Source organism: Oncorhynchus clarkii, chromosome 11 (assembly GCF_045791955.1).
Source record: "Oncorhynchus clarkii lewisi isolate Uvic-CL-2024 chromosome 11, UVic_Ocla_1.0, whole genome shotgun sequence".
Lineage (NCBI taxonomy): Eukaryota > Metazoa > Chordata > Actinopteri > Salmoniformes > Salmonidae > Oncorhynchus > Oncorhynchus clarkii.
The window spans coordinates 25785509-25810281 of NC_092157.1; the positions used below are offsets into that span (position 1 = coordinate 25785509).

At 44.2% G+C, this 24773-nt stretch overlaps 1 protein-coding gene across 5 annotated transcripts in view; it reads left to right on the forward strand.

Annotated features, from left to right (window-relative positions):
• LOC139420411 (partitioning defective 3 homolog) overlaps positions 1–24773 on the forward strand; it is a 546201-nt gene that overhangs the window by 277424 nt on the left and 244004 nt on the right. For all 5 annotated transcript variants that reach the window (XM_071170491.1, XM_071170488.1, XM_071170486.1 and 2 more), the window contains one exon: positions 688–816. In XM_071170491.1, the coding sequence (XP_071026592.1) occupies positions 688–816 (129 nt within the window). The remainder of the gene's footprint in view (positions 1–687; positions 817–24773) is intronic.

Genomic DNA, 24773 nt, shown 5'->3' on the forward strand with positions numbered 1-24773 from the left:
AAAAATATTTTTTTTTTCTTCTTATTTTCAATGACTGGTTTCGAACCAGGGTGTATGTAGTGACGCCTCTTGCCACATTTTTGTCTCTTCGTGCAGTTTGAAGGAAGTTGCTATCTAGCACAATTGTGAACTAGCGTTAGTGCAATGACTGAGTCTATGAATATCTGCTGGCATGCTTCTAGTCATTGCGCTAACACTAGTTAGCATTGGCTTGCGACACTACCTCTAATTTCCTTCATACTGGACACAGAGACATAAAAAGGGTATACACGAGTTAATCTGACTCTGGTGAAGTAGATAGAGAGCCTTGTTGGCAAAATTACGAAGGATCCCTTCAAATCACAGAGTGGAGTACCTGTCGGGCTGTTTACCTTGGGCTCTGAGTGGCTAAACATAGGGAAATGAACGTAATAATCTTGTGTCAACAGTCCAATCAGAATGACATGAAAATCATAGACTATGTAATTGGAAAATGTCCGCTCTTAGAAATACCCCATATTTATAGATGTCAGGCAGTCACAGCTCCTCTATGAAAACAGAGAATGATTATGTGTAGAATGGAATTAGTAATTGTTTCAAGACAGTACCAGGCAGTAGCACATGTAACACAAGTTAGTAACATGTATTAATACATCCCCTATATCTACCTGTTTGTTTGTGTGTGTGTGTGTGTGTGTGTGTGTCCAGGTGAATGGGGTAGACCTGAATGGGAGGAGTCAGGAGGAGGTGGTAGCTCTACTCAGGATCACCCCCATGGGAGGAACAGTCAGTCTGCTAGTCCTACGCCAAGAGGACTCCTATCTACCTAGAGAAGTGGTAAGTTAATCAATTGTCAAATTTACTCACGTCACCAATCACTTGTTCACACCATCCCGACCCTACTTTTCACACCTCTGATATGGAAGTAGCCCATAGTAATGGAGTCTTCAGCCGTATTACGGCTATCCACTCTCCCATCAACGCCAGCTCAATGTTACCCCTTTGTCTGTGACCTTCTGTCTTGGACCTCATCGTCAGTACCATAGGGATCCACATGAACTTGCTCCAGACTTATCCCTCCCACCCCACACACATCCCTCCCACCCCTGGCCAGCAGGCTCCCTTTGTTTTGAGGAAGGGCTTATTTAAGGCAGGTCAGGGGGACGTCTCTGTGTGTTTGTCTGTCTAGTGTTTTATCAGGTAAACAGTATTATCCTGCCTCTCCTCTCCTCCCCTGTCTGTCCTCTGACCATGCAGCCATTATAGAGCCCAGTCCCCTTAGGATCACCAGTAGATATGGTATGCGTCCATAATGGCACCTTATTCCCTACATAGTGCACTACTTCTCACCAGTACCTGTTGGACCATGGTCAAAAGTAGTGCACTATGTAGGGAATAGGGTGCTATTTGGCATGTAAGAGGTTTGGACTGGACGGGCCCTTCCTCCAAGTCACATTAACACAGACCTTCTCCAGGGGTTGGTTTGTCTACCACTCTCCTATCTGACACTGGATACACATTATCTCTCAGACCCACACATGGGATACCATACATACACGCTCACACGCACGCACGCACACACACACACACACACACACACACACACACACACACACACACACACACACACACACACACACACACACTTTTATGTAAGCAGTTCTGGGGTGACTTTCCCTGTCTGGCAACAGATGGTGGGGATAGTAAGGATAGTGTCCTGCCCTCCTACACCCTCCATTCAGCAGGTCTGACAGTCTCCCTGTCATCTGAGTGGCCTGGCAGACACAAGGGTTTGAGCTTTAACCCTAAAGTGTACCCTATAGCACTCAATCTGTCTCTGTGTTTACCCTAACTCTATCCTCTATATTATTCGTTGCCATCTATTTACCACCACACACCGATGATGGCACTGAGACTACACTCATCGAGCTGTATAAGGCCATAAGCAAACAAGAAAATGCTCACTTTTACTCCACACATAAAGACGCATACAAAGCTCTCCCTCACCCCCTTCATTTGGCAAATCTGACCATAATTCTATCCTCCTGATTCCTGCTTACAAGCAAAAACTAAAGCAGGAAGTACCAGTGACTCGTTCAATACGGAAGTGGTCACATGATGTGGATGCTACGCTAGAGGGCTGTTTTGCTAGCACAGACTGGAATATGTTCCGGGATTCATCCAATGGCATTGAGGAGTATACCACCTCAGGCACCAGATTCATCAATACAGTTGAAGTAGGAAATGTCCATACACTTAGGTGGGAGTCAATAAAACTCGTTTTTCAACCACTCCACACATTTCTTGTTAACAAACTATAGTTTTGGCAAGTCTGTTAGAACATCTACTTTGTACATGACACATGTACTTTTTCCAACAATCCAACAATTATTTCACTTATAATTCACTGTATCACAATTCCAGTGGGTCAGAAGTTTACATACACTAAGTTGACTGTGCCTTAAAACAGCCTGGAAAATTCCCCAAATTTTATTTCATGGCTTTAGAAGCTTCTGATAGGCTAATTGACATAATTTGAGTCAATTGGAGGTGTACCTGTGGATGTATTTCAAGGCCTACCTTGAAACTCGCTGCCTCATTGCTTGACATTGTGGGAAAATCAAAAGAAATCATCCAAGACCTCAGAAAAAAATGGGAACAATTTCCAAACGCATGAAGGTACCACATTCACCATGGGACGACGCAGCTTTCATACCACTCAGGAAGGAGACATGTTCTGTCTCCTAGAAATGAACGTACTTGGGTGCGGAAAGTGCAAATCAATCCCAGAACAACAGCAAAGGACCTTGTGAAGATGCTAGAGGAAACAGGTACAAAATAATCTATATCCACAGTAAAACAAGTCCTATATCGACATAACCTGAAAGGCCGCTCAGCAAGGAAGTAGCCACTGCTCCAAAACCACCATAAAAAAGCCAGACTACGGTTTGCAACTGCACATGGGGACAAAGATCGTACTTTTTGGAGAAATGTCCTCTGGTCTGATGAAACAAAAATGGAACTGTTTGGCCATGATGATCGTTATGTTTAGAGGAAAAAGGGGGTCTTGCAAGCCGAAGAACAACATCCCAACCGTGAAGCATGGGGGTGTCAGCATCATGTTGTGAGGGTGCTTTGCTGTAGGAGGGACTGGTGCACATCACAAAATAAATGGCATCATGAGTGAAGAAAAGTATGTGGATATATTGAAGCAACATCTCAAGACATCAGTCAAGAAGTTAAAGCTTGGTCGCAAATGGGTCTTCCAAATGGACAATGACCCCAAGCATACTTCCAAAGTTCTGGCAAAATTGCTAGGTATTGGCTAGGTAAGTCAAGGCTAGGTATGGCTAGGTAAGTCAAGGTATTGGAGTGGCCATCCCTATACCCTGACCTCAATCCTATAGAACATTTGTGGGCAGAACTGAAAAAGTGTGTGTGAGCAAGGAGGCCTACAAACCTGACTCGATTACACCAGCTCTGTCAGGAGGAATGGGCCAAAATTCACCCAACTTATTGTGGGAAGCGTGTGGAAGGCTACCTACAACATTTGACCCAAGTTAAACAAATTAAAGGCAATGCTACCAAATACTAATTGAGTGTATGTAAATTTCTGACCCACTGGGAATGTGATGAAATAAAAGCAGAAATATATCATTATCTCTACTATTATTCTGACATTTCACATGTATTTGGCTAAGGTGTATGTAAACTTCAGACTTCAACTGTAAGTGCATCGATGACGTCATCCCCACAGTGACCGTATTACAAAGGGAAACCCAGCCTCGCGCTGCCCATGCGCTCCGTAGCCGATGTCAGCAAGACCTTTAAACAGGTCAACATTCACAAGGCCGTGGGGCCAGACGGATTACCAGGATGTGTTCTTAGAGCATGCGCGTTCCTACTGCCAAGTGTCTTCACTAACGTTTTCAACCTCTTCCTGACCGAGTCTGTAATACCTACATGTTTCAAGCAGACCACCGTAGTCCCTGTGCCCAAGAAATTGAAGGTACCCTGCCTAAATTACTACCGCACTCACGTCAGTAGCTGTGAAGTGCTTTGAAAGGCTGGTCATAGGTCACATCAACACCATCATGATCAAACCCTAGACCCACTCCAATTCTTATACCACCCCAGCAATCTCAATTGCTCTTCACACTGCCCTTTCCCGCCTGGACAAAAGGAACACCTATGTGAGAATGCTGTTCATTGACTAGAGCTCAGCGTTCAACACCATAGTGCCCACAAAGCTCACCACTAAGCTAAGGACCCTGGGACTGAACATCTCCCTCTAATACAGGATCCTGGACTTCCTGACAGACCGCCCCCAGGTTGTAAGAGTAGGCAGCAACACATCTACCACGGGGGCCCCTCAGGGGTGCGTGCCTTTCTGTACTCCCTCTTCACCCACGGCTGCATGGCCAAGCACAACTCCAACACCATCATTAAGTTTGCTGACGACACAACAGTGGTAGGCCTGATCACTGACAACGTGAAACAACCTCTCCTTCCGTGCGAGCAAGACAAAGGAGCTGATTGTAGACTACAGGAAAAGGTAGGGCCAAACATGCCCCCATTCACATCGACGGGGCTGTCGTGGAACGGGTCGAAAGTTTCAAGTTCCTTGGTGTCCACATCACCAACAACCTATCATGGTTCAAACACACCAAGTCGTGAAGAGGGCACGACAACACCTTTTCTCCCTCAGGAGAATGAAAAGATTTGTCATGGGTCCTGAGATTCTCAAAACGTTCTACAGCTGCACCATCGAGAGCATCACCACCTGGTACGGGTACTGCTCGACATCCGACCGTAAGGCGATACAGAAGGTAGTGCATACGGCCCAGTACATCCCTGGGGCCAAGCTTCCTGACATCCAGGACCTATACAGTAGGAGATGTCAGAGGAAGGCCCAAGAAATTGTCAAAGACTCCAGTCACCCAAGTCCAAGTCATTGACTGTTCTCTCTACTACCGCACGGCAAGCGGTACCGGAGCGCCACGTCTAGGTCCAAATGGCTCCTTAACAGCTTCTACCCTCAAGCCATAAGATTGCTGCATAATTAATCAAATGGCCACCCAAACTATTTACATTGACCCCCCCTCCTTTGTTTTTACACTGCTGCTACACACTATTTATTACTTATACATAGTCACTTTACCCCTATCTACATGTACAAATTACCACTGCACTTTGACTCGGTACCGGTAACCCCTGTATATAGCCTTGTTATTGTTATTTTATTGTGTTATTTTATGTTTTTAAAACTTTTTCTAGTTCATTGTTTCATAACTCTATTTCTTCAACTGCATTGTTGGTTAAGGGCTTGTCAGTAAGAATTTCACGGTAAGGTCTACCTGTTGTATTCGGAGCATGAGATCAAAATTAAATGTGATTATTAAATGTGATTATGGTTACTCCTTCTCTTCCCTTCACTCCTCAACCATTACTTTATTAAGAATCCCGTAATAGAGACACAATACTTCTCTTCCCCCTCTCTCCCTCTCTCTCGCTTTCTCTTTCTGTCTCTCCATCCCTTTCTCCCGAGAACTTGCCTAAGTGTGTGTGTGTGTGTGTAGTGTAGATGAAAGAGTGCAAACTAGCACACAGCTGCATTACTCTCCTTTTCACATTAGCGTTAAGGTGCTATGCCACACACACACACACACACACACACAGAGAGAGAGAGACTGGCGCTTTCATGGATCTCAATAATCCATACAAGTATGTTCATAAAAATCTGATTAAGAGGACAGGGCTCCACCACTGACAGTTACTGCAAATAAAGTATAGTGGAGAGAGGAGAGGAACTGGGATTTGCCTCACAGTCACACACACTCACACTAGAGAGTGTGTGTGTGTGTGTGTGTGTGTGTGTGTGTGTGTGTGTTTGACTGCATGTGTGTGTGTGTGTGTGTGTGTGTGTGTGTGTGTGTGTGTATATATGTGTCACCATAAACACATCATCCAGGCCCCCATCCACTACAGTGCAGTTCTAAATCATAGCGCGAGTAACATGGTACATTACTTTAGGCATACTGCTGTCAGAGAGGAGAGCGAGAGAGGACATTTCCCACACACACAGGATACAGCCATATAAATCAACATGCAGAGGATCAGGTTTGTCTTGTTGATATTTGCTTTATGATGTTTAATGTCAGTGGTGAATCAGGCACCACATCTCTTTATTGGTAGATTGTGGGAGGCGTCGTGTGTTTTATAGGAATTAATTGACCGTGCCTTATGTTTGCTATAAAGCTATTTTAATTACAGAATGTAAGGTTTAATGATGCTTCCATCAAAACTGTGTTCTCACAACAGATCAGAAAAGATAAACGGCGATTGTTGAGTAGTTGAACAGGGTTGTGTATCCCCTTTGTTTGGCAGGCAGCCTAGTGGTTAGAGCGTTGGACTAGTAACAGAAAGGTTGCAAGATGGAATCCCCGAGCTGGCAAGATAAAATCTGTTGTTCTGCCCCTGAACAAGGCAGTTAACCCACTGTTCATAGGCCGTCATTGAAAATAAGAATTTGTTCTTAACTGACTTGTCTAGTTAAATCAAGGTAAAATAAATAAAAATACAATTGCATTGCCTTTGCTGTCGTGCTCCCTCCCTCCCTCTCTCTCTCTGTCTCGCTCTCTTGCTCTCTCTCCATGACTTGGGGGCAGCGACAGACATTTTGAAAGAGCAGCGAGCGGATGCGGTAGAGCAGATGGACTGACTTATTGATAGGGCCGTCATCGCTAGCTTTTACCCATCGCTGTCCAAACCCGACGGGAGCAGAGGAAAAGGAGCTCTGACGCCTCAGCCCATCCTTGCCCAACCCCTCGCCCTTCACAGAACAGAAAATAAGAAGGAGAATATATGTCTATGAACTGAGGCTTGACTGAACTGTAAAGATGTTGAGGAAATAAGGGCTTTAGATCAATGGCTGCTATACCCACTACCGAAGAATTAGAGCTTGGGGGGTGAGGAGGATAATAACAGATGATGTGAGCTCCAGAGGGATTGCCCCTGGTGGGGGGAGGTTAACACGAAAGCCCTTCCTGGCCCCAGACGGCCTCATCAGTGGCCTGGCAGGGGAGGATGTGAGGAGTGACGGCAGTCAAATTCCACGTGACTGCTTTAGTCACAATAATTAGGCTTCTCCAAGCTGCTGATGGTCATTAGTAGCCTACCAAACTTGCTAACTGCCTGGTACTCGGCACTCTATTGTCCCTCTAATCTCTCTGACATCAATGCAAATGTAATCGAAAATCTAATCAAACACATGAGAGGCTATGAGCTCATGTTGCGCAACATTTCTATAGGCTATGCAATTGCATGAGAAAACAGAGTGATTTCCTCTATTAAAAAGAGGAGGATCTCATCAGCTTTCTATAGGCTAGGCCTACTATATTTATTTCTCAACTGTCCTAGTTTTAAGCACATTGCTTCTCTTTACAACAGGAGTATAGTCTACCTGGTTGGCATGAAAATGAACCACAGGAAAAACGTCCTCCATTTGCAATATACAGTGCATTTGGAAAGTATTCAGACCCCTTGACTTTTTCCACATTTTGTTATGTTAGACTTTTTCTGAAATGGATTAAATTATTTTTTCATTCATCAGTCTACACACCCTGTAATGACAAAGCAAAAACAGATATTTTTTTCAATTGTACAAATGTATATATATATTTTTTACTGAAAACATTACATTTACATAAGTATTCTCAGACCCTTTAATCAGTACTTTGTTTATCTGCCTTTATCTGGTAACGATTACAGCCTTGAGTTTTCTTGGGTATGACGCTACAAGCTTGGTACACCTTATTTGGGGAGTTTCTCCCCTTCATCTCTCCAGATCCTCTCAAGCTCTGTCAGGTTAGATGGGGAGCGTCCCTACACAGCTATATTCAGGTCTCTCCAGAGATGTTCAATTGGGTTCAAGTTCGGGCTCTGGCTGGACCACACAAGGATATTCAGAGACTTTTCCTGAAGCCACTCCTGCGTTGTCTTGGCTGGGTGCTTAGGGTCATTATCCTGTTGGAAGGTGAACCTTTGCCCCAGAGATCATGAGTGCTCCTGAGGGCAGGTTTTCATCAAGGATCTCTTTTGTACTTTGCTCTGTTCATCTGTCCCTCTATCCAGACTAGTCTCCCAGTCCCTGCCACTGAAAAACATCCCTACAGCATGATGTTGCCACCATAATGCTTCACCGTAGGGATGGTGCCAGGTATCCTCCAGATGTGACACTTGGCATTCAGGCCAAAGAGTTCAAACCTTGGTTTTACCAGACCAGAGAATCTTGTTTCTCACTTCTGTATTGAGCGAGTCACTGGTATTGCCTGCTTTAGTTTTTGCTTGTAAGCAGGAATCAGGAGGATATAATTATGGTCAGATTTGCCAAATGAAGGGGGAGAGGGAGAGCTTTGTGTGTCTCTGTGTGTGGAGTAAAATTAGTTTTTTTTCTTTCTCTGTTTGCACATGTGACGTGCTGGTAAAAATGAGGTAAAACGGATTTAAGTTTACTTGCATCTCCCCGGCCACTAGGAGCGTCACTTCTGGATGAGCATTTTCTTGTTTGCTTATGGCCTTATACAGCTCGATGAGTGTTGTCTTAGTACCAGCATTGGTTTGTGGTGGTAAATAGACAGCTACGAAAAATATAGACGAAAACTCTCTTGGTAGATAGTGTGGTCTACAGCTTATCATGTGGTACTCTATCTCAGGCGAGCAATACCTCTACTACCTTAATATTAGACAGCTGTTTTTGACAAATAGACACACACACCCACCCCTCGTCAAACTAGACATAGCTGTTCTGTCCTGCTGATGCATGGAAAACCCAGCCAACTGAATATTATCCTTGTCGTCGTTCAGCCACAACTCAGTGAAACACAAGATATTATAGTTTTTAATGTCCCGTCAATAGGATAGTCTCAAGCGGAGATTATCCAGTTTATTTTACCCACTCGCCAACGAATTCTCACAATTCTCTCCGCCCCCTGTATTTGCGTTTTCATACGAATGATGGGGATTTGGGCCTGGTCTAGGAGAAGCAGTGTATATTTTGTATCAGACACATTAAAGACAAAACATTTGTCCTGTTCAAGGTGAGTAATTGCTGTTCTGATATCTAGAAGCTCATTTTGGTCATAAGAGTCTGTAGCAGCACAATTATGTACAAATAAGTTACACACAAAATAGCACAGTTGGTTAGTATCCCGTAAAATGGTAGTCATCTCCTCCGGCGCCATTATTAATTGATTGCATCTTGGAGCATTCGCGCTTCTATCCTACTGCCGGGTGCACATTGCTGCGCTCACAATGTTAAGAAATAGTTTATCAACATTTTAAGCTAAACTGTTCTGATCTGTTGCGTGGTTGTATTCATTTGGGATCTATCACATCCCACAACTGCCCCCGACTATGTTTGGAATATTTATTTCTCGGTCAGAATAGAGTAGGTTACATTTTTTACTATGGGGAATAGTAGGCTGACATAGGCTAATGCTTTTGCTGTTAGTTAGGCCTACTCATCCTGTTGGCTGACAAAGTAAATGTGGACAGTTCTTCCAATATCTTCAGTATGCGCCTTGGAATTAGGTAAGACATGTATTGTTCCATCCCCCATGTATCTGTCTTCACTTGTAGCCTGTGAGAAAGGCCCAGTCACGTGACGGGCATTGGCTAATAAGAATTGAGCTGCTGTACTGAGTGAGAGATGCTTTGGCGCACTCAGCCGAGAGAAGGGAATTATACTTATTGTATTCAGCCCAAGGGCACAACAACCACTGGCCACGAAAGGCATGGATATTTTAGGGGGCATTATGGCCACACAAAGGGGATGCTGCCGGGAAATTTGAGGCATTATCAAGTGCTTTTCAAATTATGAATAAGAGACTGATGAAGTGTGTACAGCCTGCGCAGAAAAAACAAAGCAGAACTCATGCCTTTCATGCCACTTTCTTTTTTCAAGTCATCATTAGATTCACATTATGCAGCCTTAAGAATGTATTGCAAATGTAAACATATAGTCTAATGTTTGTATCACAACTAAAGTTGCATAAATAACTCTAAATTAAACTTGGTTTTTTTTGTTAACCCCTCAACACAGAAAACCCACATGTGCGTACTCCCTCAAATTGTTTGGAGAAAATATCCTTTCTGGGGCAGTTTTTCATCAAGGATCTCTTTGTACTTTGCTCTGTTCATATGTCCCTCTATCCTGACTAGTCTCTCAGTCCCTGCCACTGTTTAATTGGATTCTTCAAACCATAAAATAATGCTACAGAATTTTAAGCAAATCTTGTCTGCTAAACTAGTGTATTGAGGCCTATTGACTGACAGTGAGTGAGACATGGAGGTTAGAAACTTGGTGAGAGAGAGAGGCAGGCAGGCAGGCAGTCATTGAAAAGCAATCGCCATGGAAATAACAAAAGAACACAAGAGAATCCTAGGAGACCCAACCTGTACTTGATGAAACCTTACCTCTGCACTTCACAGTGCTAAGAAGCTACCCAGGGCATAGTCCCCAGTCAACACAGACACACACACACACACACACATCTAGTCCCCAGTCCTCCCTTCTACCTCTCTGAATAATTCATTTCTGCAGACGCAATTACTCGCTACACTAATACCAGGAACGATAGGAGCGGCTGCGTACGGCGGTGTGAGAACATTAAAACAGCACAGCACTCACACGCAATTCCGACATGCAAACACAGAGGCCAACCACAGGACCCCGTCCCTCCCCCCGCCACAGCACCAACACGCCGTTGTCTGGTTTATTTATCGTCACATTTATCTACCCACCGTGCACCGTGGCTGTGTGTGCTTACAGCCGAGAGCGACATGTCGGCACCCGGACGCCGCAGGCCAAGATTGCATTTCACCTTCCACTCCTGTGATGAATAAGTAAATGTCACGCCTCAGTACCCACGCCGGCAGGCTACTGCTGTGCATACCAGGCCTTAAACACAGAGGCAGCCCTGATGATGTCATGAGAAGAAATGTATTCACCTGTTGAGTTGGTTTAGGTTTTAAGCTGCGGTCTGCTGTGCTTATTACTATTGTTTTAAAGTGGTTGCCCACTTTGTTGTCCCGAGTATAGCTGTGTGTGTGTGCGTGCCCACTTTGTTGTCCCGAGTATCGCTGTGTGTGTGCCCACTTTGTTGTCCCGAGTATAGCTGTGTGTGTGTGCGTGCCCACTTTGTTGTCCCGAGTATAGCTGTGTGTGGTTGCCCACTTTGTTGTCCCGAGTATAGCTGTGTGTGTGTGGTTGCCCACTTTGTTGTCCCGAGTATAGCTGTGTGTGTGTGCGTGCCCACTTTGTTGTCCCGAGTATCACTGTGTGTGTGCCCACTTTGTTGTCCCGAGTATAGCTGTGTGTGTGCCCACTTTGTTGTCCCGAGTATAGCTGTGTGTGTGTGCGTGCCCACTTTGTTGTCCCGAGTATCGCTGTGTGTGTGTGTGTGTGTGCCCACTTTGTTGTCCCGAGTATAGCCGTGTGTGTGTGCGTGCCCACTTTGTTGTCCCGAGTATAGCTGTGTGTGTGTGTGTGCCCACTTTGTGGTCCCGAGTATAGATGTGTGTGTGTGTGTGCCCACTTTGTTGTCCCGAGTATAGCTGTGTGTGTGTGTGTGCCCACTTTGTTGTCCTGAGTAAAACTGGGTGTGTGTGTTTGCACACATTGTTGTCCTGAGTAAAGCTGTGTGTGTGTTTGCCGTGTGAATGCCTGCGTGCGTTATTTCCATTTGTGTTCCCACGTCACGTCCATTAATTTCAACCCTCGCACCCCCTCACTAATAGCTCCGTCCAACCCCCATACTGTATTTTAGCTCTACTATTCTGGTCAGCGTTATTTCCATTCTCTCTAGAACACAGACTCCAGAGATTTGGTAAGAGAGCCCCTAGCCTAGAAATATAATCTATTATTCTATTTATAGGACCCCAATATCCCCCTACTACTAGAATCAGGCTTGGACACTCTGACTCTCTTCCAATATCTATACTAGCTTACCTAGCATGAAGCAATGTAATGTGTTGGTCATGCATTCTAAGTAGTATGCAAGTACAGACATTTAACCCTAGCCCTCATTTAAATAGGCTTTGATAGGCTCGATTACAGCATATTCTCTAACAGCCGCAACATAAACCATGCTTCATATTTATATCATGAACATAACACACAGCCAATTAACCCTAAGTGCATGCTTATACCGTCAGTCCCTATAGAACTATAGAGAGTGCATCCCAAATGGCACCCTTTACCATACTCTACTTTTGACCAGAGCCCATCATAAGAAGTGAACTAAATAGGGAATAGGGTGCCATTTGGGACACACAGCGTTTTTCACATGAAGAACAAATGGGCGTTAAAGGAACATAATGATTAGATGATTCTCCATGGTGACTGTTATGTTCTGTAGTTCTGGATCACACCAGTGTAATTAAGCAGTACATTAAAACCCATCTTATGATCGTATCACAGTTGTCACTGATCCATTAGGAGCCATGTCTGCCAAGCAATGAGATTCTTAATTGTGCAATTAATTACAGGCCTTCTGAATGATGTGACAGTGGGATTGATGGTTCGTTCCCAGAGAGAGAGAGTGAGTTTTTCTTCTGCTGGTCCCTATCGAAGGGATCCCCACAATGTTTTCTACCACTAAACTCAAATACAAACTGTAATGGCTGCAATCACAGTCGCCCCATAACCCTAACCCTTTAAATGGGCTTTGAGTAAAAGGCTGCTGGGTTGGTTCCCTGATATGTCTCTGTAACCAAACAAGCATGACATTGTTTTTCTTTCACAAACCACGCCAATGAACCTTTATTGAACAATTTCCAATGGGTCCAATTATCCTCCGCAGATGATATCTCTTGGTTTTCCCCAATCACCCCGCAATCTAGACAAAACAATTGATAAAACAAAACGAGATATGTCCTTGTGCTTGTTTGAAGTGTCTGCGTGGTACAGTGTGGTTGTGAATGGGCTCCTATACATATTCAAATCAAGTCAGCCTTCCAACCGTGTTGCTAAATAATGAGTGTTTTAATTTGTCTCTGGATGAGAGATGAGACACTTAAGGTGTTGACTCTGTGGTCTGGGCTCCTTCCCTTTTTCTAACAGGGAATAAACTAACACATTCACAGAGTTCTCGGTCAAAAAAAACCCCAGCTGTACAGGTATCATTTCTCATCATCCTGCGGTAATGAGAGTAATGTTACATGTATCCTGGAAGTGATCAACCCCTGGCTTAACTTCTGAGAACTTTTTTTCCCCCAGTACAAGTGAAAAGATTAGTCACAAACACAGAAAAAAAAAGCATTTGAAGGAAGTGGTGCAGAACGACATAGGAACTGACAACCCTCAATTTCAGTGCTATCATTTAAGAATCAGAGGAACACAGAAAGGATTTGGGTCATTTGGGGTTCTCTCTCTGTTTCTCCCCCCTCTCTTTAACTATCTATCCCCCTCTCTTTTACTCACTTCAATTTAATTGAATGTTAAGGAGCTTTATTGGCATAATAAACAAAAGTTAAATAAACAATACAACATTTACAGTAAACATTAATTTGTTAATTAAAGTTCCAAAATAATAAATACATTTCAAATGTCATATTATGTACAGTGCCTTGCGAAAGTATTCGGCCCCCTTGAACTTTGCGACCTTTTGCCACATTTCAGGCTTCAAACATAAAGATATAAAACTGTATTTTTTTGTGAAGAATCAACAACAAGTGGGACACAATCATGAAGTGGAACGACATTTATTGGATATTTCAAACTTTTTTAACAAATCAAAAACTGAAAAATTGGGCGTGCAAAATTATTCAGCCCCTTTACTTTCAGTGCAGCAAACTCTCTCCAGAAGTTCAGTGAGGATCTCTGAATGATCCAATGTTGACCTAAATGACTCATGATGATAAATACAATCCACCTGTGTGTAATCAAGTCTCCGTATAAATGCACCTGCACTGTGATAGTCTCAGAGGTCCGTTAAAAGCGCAGAAAGCATCATGAAGAACAAGGAACACACCAGGCAGGTCCGAGATACTGTTGTGAAGAAGTTTAAAGCCGGATTTGGATACAAAAAGATTTCCCAAGCTTTAAACATCCCAAGGAGCACTGTGCAAGCGATAATATTGAAATGGAAGGAGTATCAGACCACTGCAAATCTACCAAGACCTGGCCGTCCCCTAAACTTTCAGCTCATACAAGGAGAAGACTGATCAGAGATGCAGCCAAGAGGCCCATGATCACTCTGGATGAACTGCAGAGATCTACAGCTGAGGTGGGAGACTCTGTCCATAGGACAACAATCAGTCTTATATTACACAAATCTGGCCTATATGGAATAGTGGCAAGAAGAAAGCCATTTCTTAAAGATATCCATAAAAAGTGTTGTTTAAAGTTTGCCACAAGCCACCTGGGAGACACACCAAACATGTGGAAGAAGGTGCTCTGGTCAGATGAAACCAAAATTGAACTTTTTGGCAACAATGCAAAACGTTATGTTTGGCGTAAAAGCAACACAGCTCATCACCCTGAACACACCATCCCCACTGTCAAACATGTTGGTGGCAGCATCATGGTTTGGGCCTGCTTTTCTTCAGCAGGGACAGGGAAGATGGTTAAAATTGATGGGAAGATGGATGGAGCCAAATACAGGACCATTCTGGAAGAAAACCTGATGGAGTCTGCAAAAGACCTGAGACTGGGACGGAGATTTGTCTTCCAACAAGACAATGATCCAAAACATAAAGCAAAATCTATAATGGAATGGTTCAAAAATAAACATATCCAGGTGTTAGAATGGCCAAGTCAAAGTCCAGACCTGAATCCAATCGAGAATCTGTGGAAAGAACTGAAAACTGCTGTTCACAAATGCTCTCCATCCAACCTCACTGAGCTCGAGCTGTTTTGCAAGCAGGAATGGGAAAAAATTTCAGTCTCTCGATGTGCAAAACTGATAGAGACATACCCCAAGCGACTTACAGCTGTAATCGCAGCAAACGGTGGCGCTACAAAGTATTAACTTAAGGGGGCTGAACACACTGTATATACACAGTGTTGTAATGATGTGCAAATAGTTAAAGTACAAAAGGGAAAATAAATAAACATAAATATGGATTGTATTTACAATGGTGTTTGTTCTTCACTGGTTGGGCTTCTCTTGTGGCAACAGGTCACAAATCTTGCTGCTGTGATGGCACACTGTGGTATTTCACCCAGTAGACATGGGAGTTTATCAAAATTGGATTTGTTTTCAAATTCTTTGTGGGTCTATGTAATCTGAGGGAAATATGTGTCTCTAATATGGTCATACATTTGGCAGGAGGTTAGGAAGTGCAGCTCAATTTCCACCTAATTGTGTGGGCAGTGTGCACATAGTCTTCTCTTGAGAGCCAGGTCTGCCTTCGGCGGCCTTTCTCAATAGCAAGGCCATGCTCACTGAGTCTGTACATAGTCAAAGATTTCCTTAATTTTGGGTCAGTCACAGTGGTCAGGTATTCTGCCACTGTGTACTCTCTGTTTAGGGCCAAATAGCATTCTAGTTTGTAAATTCTTTCCAATGTGTCAATGTGTTGTTTCTCATGATTTGGTTGGGTCTAATGGTGTTGCTATCCTGGGGCTCTGTGGGGTCTGTTTGTGTTTGTTTAACAGAGCCCCGGGACCAGCTTGCTTAGGGGGCTCTTCTCCAGGTTAATTTGTCTGTAGGTGATGGCTTAGTTAAAGAAGGTTAGGGAATCGCTTCCTTTTAGGTGGTTGTAGAATTTAACGGCTCTTTTCAGATTTTTTTATTATTAGCGGGTATCGGCCTAATGTTCTACGTTGTACACAGAGGAAATGGGTTAGTCCCATTTTGTGAATTCTTGGTTGGCAACCATAAAGGGCAATGGGTTCTATAACTGATTCAAGTATTTGATGTTATTTTTGATGGCATAAAAGGCCCTTCTTGCCTTTTATCTCAGATCGTTCACAGCTTCGTGGAAGTTGCCTGTGGTGCTGATTAAGCTGAGGTATGTATAGTTTGTGTACTCTAGGGCAACGGTGTCTAGATGGAATTTCTGTTTCTGGTCTTGGCAACTGGACATTCTTTTTGTCTTACTGAGATTTACTGTCAGGACCCAGGTCTGACAATCTGTGCAGAAGATCTAGGTGATGCTGTAGACCCTCCTTGGTTGTAGACAGAAGCACCAGAACATCAGCAAACTGTAGACATTTGACTTCAGATTCTAGAAGGGTGAGGCTGGGTGCTGCAGACTGTTCTAGTGCCTTCGCTGATATATATGTTGAAGAGGGTGGGGCTTAAGCTGCATCCCCGTCTCATCACCTGGTTCAGTGGAAAGAAAGAGAAGTGTGTGTTTTTTGCCAATTTTACCCACACACTTGTTTGTGAACATGGTTTTTATAATGTCGTATGTTTTTCCTCCAACACTACTTTCCATCCATTTGTATTGCAGACCCTCATACTAAATTGAGTCTAAAGCTTTTTTGAAATCAACAAAGCATGAGAAGACGTTGCGGGGATCCGTTGCTCTGTTGCTCCTGTGTTGGGGCTACAGTTGAGGGTGATGTCCTTCAGGGTCCTGGCAGAAATTGGGATTGCTTTCTTGTAGAGGTGGACCTGGTTATAAAGGCTGTTCAAGTCCAGGGTGGAGTGGTGGGCCAGGTATACATTTAGGTTTTGAGGCACAGTCTCACGAAATGCTTCATTCACCCGCTGTATGGTGGCAGGGTGAAAGTATTTTTCTGGTAGCAGTGTGGAGAAAGTGGAAGAAGCTTTTTAAATCACACCCTTGAGTGCTGTTGCCACCCTTTCCTGCTGGGCCCTCTGGTTGTTTGTGCCTGTGTGAATTATGATGTGGCTGGGGACCCTAGTCTGTCCTCTGACAACAGCTCCAGGTCATGCCTAGTGTTTGGGCACCAGAGTTTAGGCACTTTGTGTTTTTGAAAAAGTTCATCCTCTTGAATGTATTTGCCATTTGATTCAATGAGGAACACAATCTCTGGATTTTGTGTGTCCCCAGTGGATGTGAGGGGAGGTCTGTTGGGTTGGTGGGTCCTGTGTTGTCTGTCCCATTGTGGTGTTGAGGTTGTGGTCCGAGTCTGAGGTGGGCTGTTCTGCTGGCTTGTCTGGGAGAGTGTCCTGCTCCCTGTCACACCTCAGCTTTCTGACCTCGTTCTTCAGTGTCATGTGTGTCTCTTTAAGTTCTCTCCCCTCAGTCCGTAGAGCAGCCAGCAAGTCTCTCTGCCCCTCTCTTTAAGTCTCTCTCCCCCTCTCTTTAAGTCTCTCTTCCGCCCTGTTTAACTGTCTCTCTCCCGCTCTCTCTCCCCCTATCCTCAACTCTCTCTCTCCCCCTCTCCTCAACTATCCCCCCCTCAACTATCTTTCTCCCCTCTCCTTAACTAACTTTCCCTCTCTCTAAAACTGTCTCTATCCCACTTTCTTCAACTCTCTCTCTCTCCACTTCTCCTTAACCCCCCACCCTCTCTCCCACCCTCTCTCCCTCTCTCTAGAAATCTCTCATTCCTGTTTTTTCCCCCAACTCTGAAGAAAAACCTGTGCCATCGATCAGTGTGAGCTCCGTGGATTCACTCCAGTGTTTTACTATAGCACTAAGCCTTCCTCTCCTGCTGGGATTGAACATGGCCATTCTCCTTTAATGGGCCAGGAGATTTAACTGATATTGTGTGTTTGAAGCAGTACAAAATGGTCCAATGTCATTTTCTCCCCGTAAATGTTTTCACCAGCTAGATGAGTTTCTGCCTCATTGTCATCAGGGCTTTTAGACTGTTGTTTTTTTGTATTGCAATCACAGTGCCAAGTTGGGTTCAGAGTCACACACTCACGCACTTAAACCTAAAGTGTGCCAGAAGACAATGCCACTCCGTTAACAACTTTCAAACTGTTTCGGAGCGCACCACCTGTTTTCATTTAGAGCTTTTCAACAGCTGTTCCCTATAATTAGGCCTGCCGTTATAATGCCAGAGGAGGGGAGGTGGTGCGTGGGGGCATGGTGGTATTGTACAACTGGCTGATAAACAAAGTCATTTAGGGCAACCTATGAGGACCGAGGACACACTCCACCTCCCGAAGGAAGGGTCCAACCCGGTACCCACCCAGCCTGTCCGAAGGAGCAGTAACACACACCCAGCCGGTTGAAGTGTGAAGTCGGACATACCGAGTGCTTTTTCACTCCCCATTAGGTAGAGAGAGCTGTATAGTAGAGTTGTGTTTATAGCCTGTACAGCAGATGTTTAATGCAGGGCTTAATTAAGATGTACCCCAGCCTGTGAATGGAACTGAAAGACTCATGTTTTCATTGTTTGTCACAGACCCATTCTATGTGGGAAAATACCATCATCCAACCCACTCCATTGAAATAGTGGGCAGCATTGAGTGAATTAGAGCACGACCCAGAAACTCCAGTATGTCTGTTGCTCAGATTGAGCTATGCTGCTGTTACACCCTTAGTGCTGTTTGTTGTAAAACTATGCAGACATTCACACGTCCCGCTTCACCATTTGTTATACAACTATACTAGACAGACATGTTGATTGAGCTTCCTTCCACCACTTTACCATCCCGATCCCATTTCATTAAAACTGGCTTAATTCATCCAACATGGTCCATACATTAAGCCTGGTGCAATAATATCCCTATAGGTCAAGCATGTTTACTTCTAATCCTGCCCCCCCCCCCCCCAGGGTCTCAAGCTACCCATGCCCTCATTAGTCTAGGTGACTAAATCCATTCTTCTTTGTGTGGGGTGTGCCCCAACCAGCACACTGGGGATGCGTTCCAAGTAGCACCCTATTCCCTACATACTGCTCTATGTTTGACCAGAGGGAACAGGATGCCGTTCTCTAGTTCTGTGTTTGTTTTAGGTCTTATTGCACCTGAATAGTCCTGATCCGCATTAAGCCAAAGGTGTTTGATAGTCACCCATTATCAGCCTACTGTCGTCGAGTAGAGAAAGAAACAGAGCAAAGGGGAATTTGTGTTACAATACTACTTATCATGCATGGGCCCTCTTTGCAATTACATCCTTGACTGATTTCTTTTTAGGCTTTGAAATTCATTTTCAATGACCTTTATGTCACCAAATTTGGTCGTGTGTGTAGAAAAGTTTCCAGGGCTGCTCATTGTTTCAAGCGGTGATGTGCAGAAAAGCCTTTGAGGTGTGTGAAAGGGGGAGAGGAGAATGTTTCTTCATTCACTTTTCTCTTTCTTTGGTTCTCTATTTCGCTCTCCTTTTCTGCGCTCTTTCCCTCACCAAACACACACGCACATATTCTAACCTTAACCATAAACCCCATAGAAATAGCATTTGACCTTTTGGGGACTAAAAACCCCACAACACACCCTGTTAGCAAGTGACAAACAGCAAGGTAGAAGAAAGACACCCCCCCCCCACACACTTCGTGTGCAGGGGGCTCTGGTACGGTGGACTGCTCTGTTTCCACTCTGATCCCTCCTATGTTCCCTCTTCTATCTCTCCTCAGACGATATCATTTACCCTCTCCTCTAGGACAATGGGACTTAATGAATGCACGCCACCCATGCTGACTATTCATTATTAATAAAGGACCCACAGCACATAATGGGCTGCGGCTGGGTCAATCGTTTATAGAGGAATGGATGGCAGCCAGGCAGGTTGTTCTTCCTGTGTGAAGGAATGGCTGTGTCTAGGACTAGACTGGTGCACAAGGACCCAGTGTAGCGACTTGACTACTAGTGCTGAGAAGCAGTGGACTCTACTGAAATACATATGACATAGAATACCAGCGCCGTATGTTAGTGTTACCTATTGGTGTAATAGTAATTGGTGATACACCACAAGAGATGCTGTATTGACTTCACAGCTTAGCTTTGAACTAACCTGACACCTTGGGACCTATTCAAGCGTTATGTTGACTTATTCAACTGCTCTTACCCCAGTGCAGTTACCCTGTGTTTTATTCAGGAACATCCAGAGATCTCTTTTGATGGATTAGAGCACTTTTTGTTGAGCTGTGTTCCCTTCACTCACATCAGGGTGGAGCTGCTGTCAGCTGGCTTGAAAAACTCAGTTGTCTGCCAGCGCTTGTTCCTAGCTGATGTAAATGTTACAATGCTTCTCTCTCTCATTCACTTACTCAGCCTTCCCTTCCCGGAATACAGATTGTGTGCGAGCGAGGATGATTATTGCATTGTCATTTTGCAGAGGACACAAAAAGTGGTCCTCTAGCCAATTATGACCGCTTTAATTTATGGCATCTAATATATTAAACAGCTGAGCTAAAAGCCTCTCTGGGGACATAACAGTTATTTAGCATTTTTAAAAATAAAAACTCTTCATTAATAATAAAGACGTAGTTTGACGAATGTTGGCAATTTATCCAACTAGTTCTGAGTGTTTTTGAAAGCATAGTATTTTTTGTTTATTGTTGCCATGGTCACGTTGTCAACAAGGACACATTGATCGTAGCATAAAGAGTTGAGTTAAAGTCTCGGGGCTTGTCAGAGCACAGCTGATTCAGATTGGCCCCGTGATGACAGATGATAGAAAACTCTGAACTAAAGGTTAATGGCTGGGTTACTGTTTGTTTGAATCAAACTAAAGCCTTGGCTGCATTCTGTATAACTTTGAATAAGGCCTATGAGATCATGTTATACTGAACCATTATGCGCTGGGGGGTTTGAGCCCTGAATGCTGATTGGCTGACAGTCGTGGTATATCAGACCGTATACCACGGGTATGACAAAACATGTATTTTTACTGCTCTAATTATGTTGGTATACATTTTATAATAGCAATAAGGTACCTCGGGGGTTTGTGGTACAGTATATGTCCGGACCTCTGGCAGTCTCTATGGGGGTGCCACAGGGTTCAATTCTCGGGCCGACTCTTTTCTCTGTATATATCAATGATGTCGCTCTTGTTGCTGGTGTTTCTCTAATCCACCTCTACGCAGACGACACCATTCTGTATACAACTGACCCTTCTTTGGACACTATGTTAACAAACCTCCAAACGCGCTTCAGTGCCATACAACACTCCTTCTGTAGCCTCCAACTGCTCTTAAATGATAGTGAAACTAAATGCATGCTCTTCAACCGATTGCTGCCCGCACCCGCCCGCCCGACTAGCATCACTACTCTGGACGGTTCTGACTGTGGACAACTACAAATGCCTAGGTGTCTGGTAAGACTGTAAACTCTCCTTCCAGACTCACATTACCAATCTAAAATTAAATCTAGAATTGGCTTCCCTATTTCGCAATAAAGCCTCCTTCACTCATGCTGCCAAACATACCCTCATAAAACTGACTATCCTACCTATACTTGACTTTGGTGACGTCATTTACAAAATACAGTGCCTTGCGAAAGTATTCAGCCCCCTTGAACTTTGCGACCTTTTGCCACATTTCAGGCTTCAAACATAAAGATATAAAACTGTATTTTTTTGTGAAGAATCAACAACAAGTGGGACACAATCATGAAGTGGAACAACATTTATTGGATATTTCAAACTTTTTTAACAAATCAAAAACTGAAAAATTGGGCGTGCAAAATTATTCAGCCCCTTTACTTTCAGTGCAGCAAACTCTCTCCAGAAGTGAGTGAGGATCTCTGAATGATCCAATGTTGACCTAAATGATGATGATAAATACAATCCACCTGTGTGTAATCAAGTCTCCGTATAAATGCACCTGCACTGTGATAGTCTCAGAGGTCCGTCAAAAGCGCAGAGAGCATCATGAAGAACAAGGAACACACCAGGCATGTCCGAGATACTGTTGTGAAGAGGTTTAAAGCCGGATTTGGATACAAAAATATTTCCCAAGCTTTAAACATCCCAAGGAGCACTGTGCAAGCGATAATATTGAAATGGAAAGAGTATCAGACCACTGCAAATCTACCAAGACCTGGCCGTCCCTCTAAACTTTCAGCTCATACAAGGAGAAGACTGATCAGAGATGCAGCCAAGAGGCCCATGATCACTCTGGATGAACTGCAGAGATCTACAGCTGAGGTGGGAGACTCTGTCCATAGGACAACAATCAGTCGTATATTGCACAAATCTGGCCTTTATGGAAGAGTGGCAAGAAGAAAGCCATTTCTTAAAGATATCCATAAAAAGTGTTGTTTAAAGTTTGCCACAAGTCACCTGGGAGACACACCAAACATGTGGAAGAAGATGCTCTGGTCAGATGAAACCAAAATTGAACTTTTTGGCAACAATGCAAAACGTTATGTTTGGCGTAAAAGTAACACAGCTGAACACACCATCCCCACTGTCAAACATGGTGGTGGCAGCATCATGGTTTGGGCCTGCTTTTCTTCAGCAGGGACAGGGAAGATGGTTAAAATTGATGGGAAGATGGATGGAGCCAAATACAGGACCATTCTGGAAGAAAACCTGATGTAGTCTGCAAAAGACCTGAGACTGGGATGGAGATTTGTCTTCCAACAAGACAATGCAAAACATAAAGCAAAATCTACAATGGAATGGTTCAAAAATAAACATATCCAGGTGTTAGAATGGCCAAGTCAAAGTCCAGACCTGAATCCAATCGAGAATCTGTGGAAAGAACTGAAAACTGCTGTTCACAAATGCTCTCCATCCAACCTCACTGAGCTCGAGCTGTTTTGCAAGGAGGAATGGGAAAAAATGTCAGTCTCTCGATGTGCAAAACTGATAGAGACATAACCCAAGCGACTTACAGCTGTAATCGCAGCAAAAGGTGGCGCTACAAAGTATTAACTTAAGGGGGCTGAATAATTTTGCACGCCCAATTTTTCAGTTTTTGATTTGTTAAAAAAGTTTGAAATATCCAATAAATGTCGTTCCACTTCATGATTGTGTCCCACTTGTTGTTGATTCTTCACAAAAAAATACAGTTTTATATCTTTATGTTTGAAGCCTGAAATGTGGCAAAAGGTTGCAAAGTTCAAGGGGGCCGAATACCTTCGCAAGGCACTGTAGCCTCCAGCACTCTACTCAGCAAATTGGATGTAGTCTATCACGTGCCCTCCGTTTTGTCACCAAAGCCCCATATATTACCCACCACTGCGACCTGTATGCTCTCGTTGGCTGGCCCTCGCTACATATCCGTCACCAAACCCACTGGCTCCAGGTCATCTATAAGTCTTTGCTAGGTAAAGCCCCGCCTTATCTCAGCTCACTGGTCACCATAGTAACACCCACCCGTAGCACGCGCTGCAGCAGATATATTTCACTGGTCATCCCCAAAGCCAACACCTCGTTTGGCCGCCTTTCCTTCCAGTTCTCTGCATTCCAATGACTGGAATTAATTGCAAAAATCACTGAAGCTGGAGACCTATATCTCCCTCACTAACCATTAGCATCAGCTGTCAGATCAGTTTACCGATCACTGCACCTGTTCATAGCCATCTGTAAATAGCCCACCCAACTACCTCATCCCCATATTGTTATTTATTTTGGTCTTTTGCACCCCGGTATGTCTGCTTGCACATCATCATCTACACATCTATCACTCCAGTGTTAATGCTAAATTGTAATTATTTAACCACTATGGCCTATTTATTGCCTGATCTCCCTAATGTATGTGGTGGCAACCAGGTGAGGAGTACAAAGACAAGTGTGTCTTGCCTACAGTCAAGCATGGTGGTGGGAGTGTCATGGTCTGGGGCTGCATGAGTGCTGCCGGCAGTTCATTGAGGGAACCATGAATGCCAACATCTACTGTGACATACTGAAGCAGAGCATGATCCCCTCCCTTCGGAGACTGGGCCGCAGGGCAGTATTCCAACATGATAACGACCCCAAACACACCTCCAAGACGACCACTGCCTTGCTAAAGAAACTGAGGGTAAAGGTGATGGACTGGCCAAGCATGTCTCCAGACCTAAACCCTATTGAGCATTTGTGGGGAATCCTCAAATGGAAGGTGGAGGAGTGCAAGGTCTCGAACATCCACCAGCTCTGTGATGTCGTCATGGAGGAGTGGAAGAGGACTCCAGTGGCAACCTATGAAGCTCTGGTGAACTTCAGTATTGTCACATGAAAAGATACACTCAAATATTTACAAAAATGTGAGGGGTGTACTCACTTTTGTGATATACTGTATACCACGGCCAAGGGCTGTATCCAGGCACTCCGTGTTGCGTTGTGCATAAGAACATGCCTTATCTGTCGTATATTGGCCATATACCACCCCCCCTCTTGCCTTATTGCTTAATTATACTGTCACATGCGGTAGAGTAAAGTAGTTCGAGGACAAATAACTACTTTCTGCTGGTAGTGAGGAAGGATACTTCTCTCTCTTTACCTGACCTGTGCCCACTCCCTATCACCTTGCTGTAGGCTATGAATAGTGATTTCCTGACATGGTCCTCCAGTGGTGGTGTGTAATGGAAGGGCTGTGTGTTGAAATGCACTGTGATTAGAAGGATTCAGGGGCCTGTATTTACTTTGGGTCCAGTCATCCAGTTCATGGTCCAGAGGGGTTAGGGGGGCACAGCTGAGGAATGACTGGGGAATAGGGGCTCTCTTACACACACACACACACACACACACACACACACACACACACACACATGCAAAGGATGATTGTGGAATAGGGGCTCTCTTACACACACACACACACAAACACGTGCGCACACACGCACACACACGCACACACAGGATGACTGGGGAATACGGTGTCAGGCCACGCTAGGTGTTGAAAAAAGCTTCATGCACCTGAATGCACCACTGCATCCTAATAACTCAGCCGCTGAAAACCTGCTTTGCTCTCACTCAGCAGCTGTGAAGGGCAGACA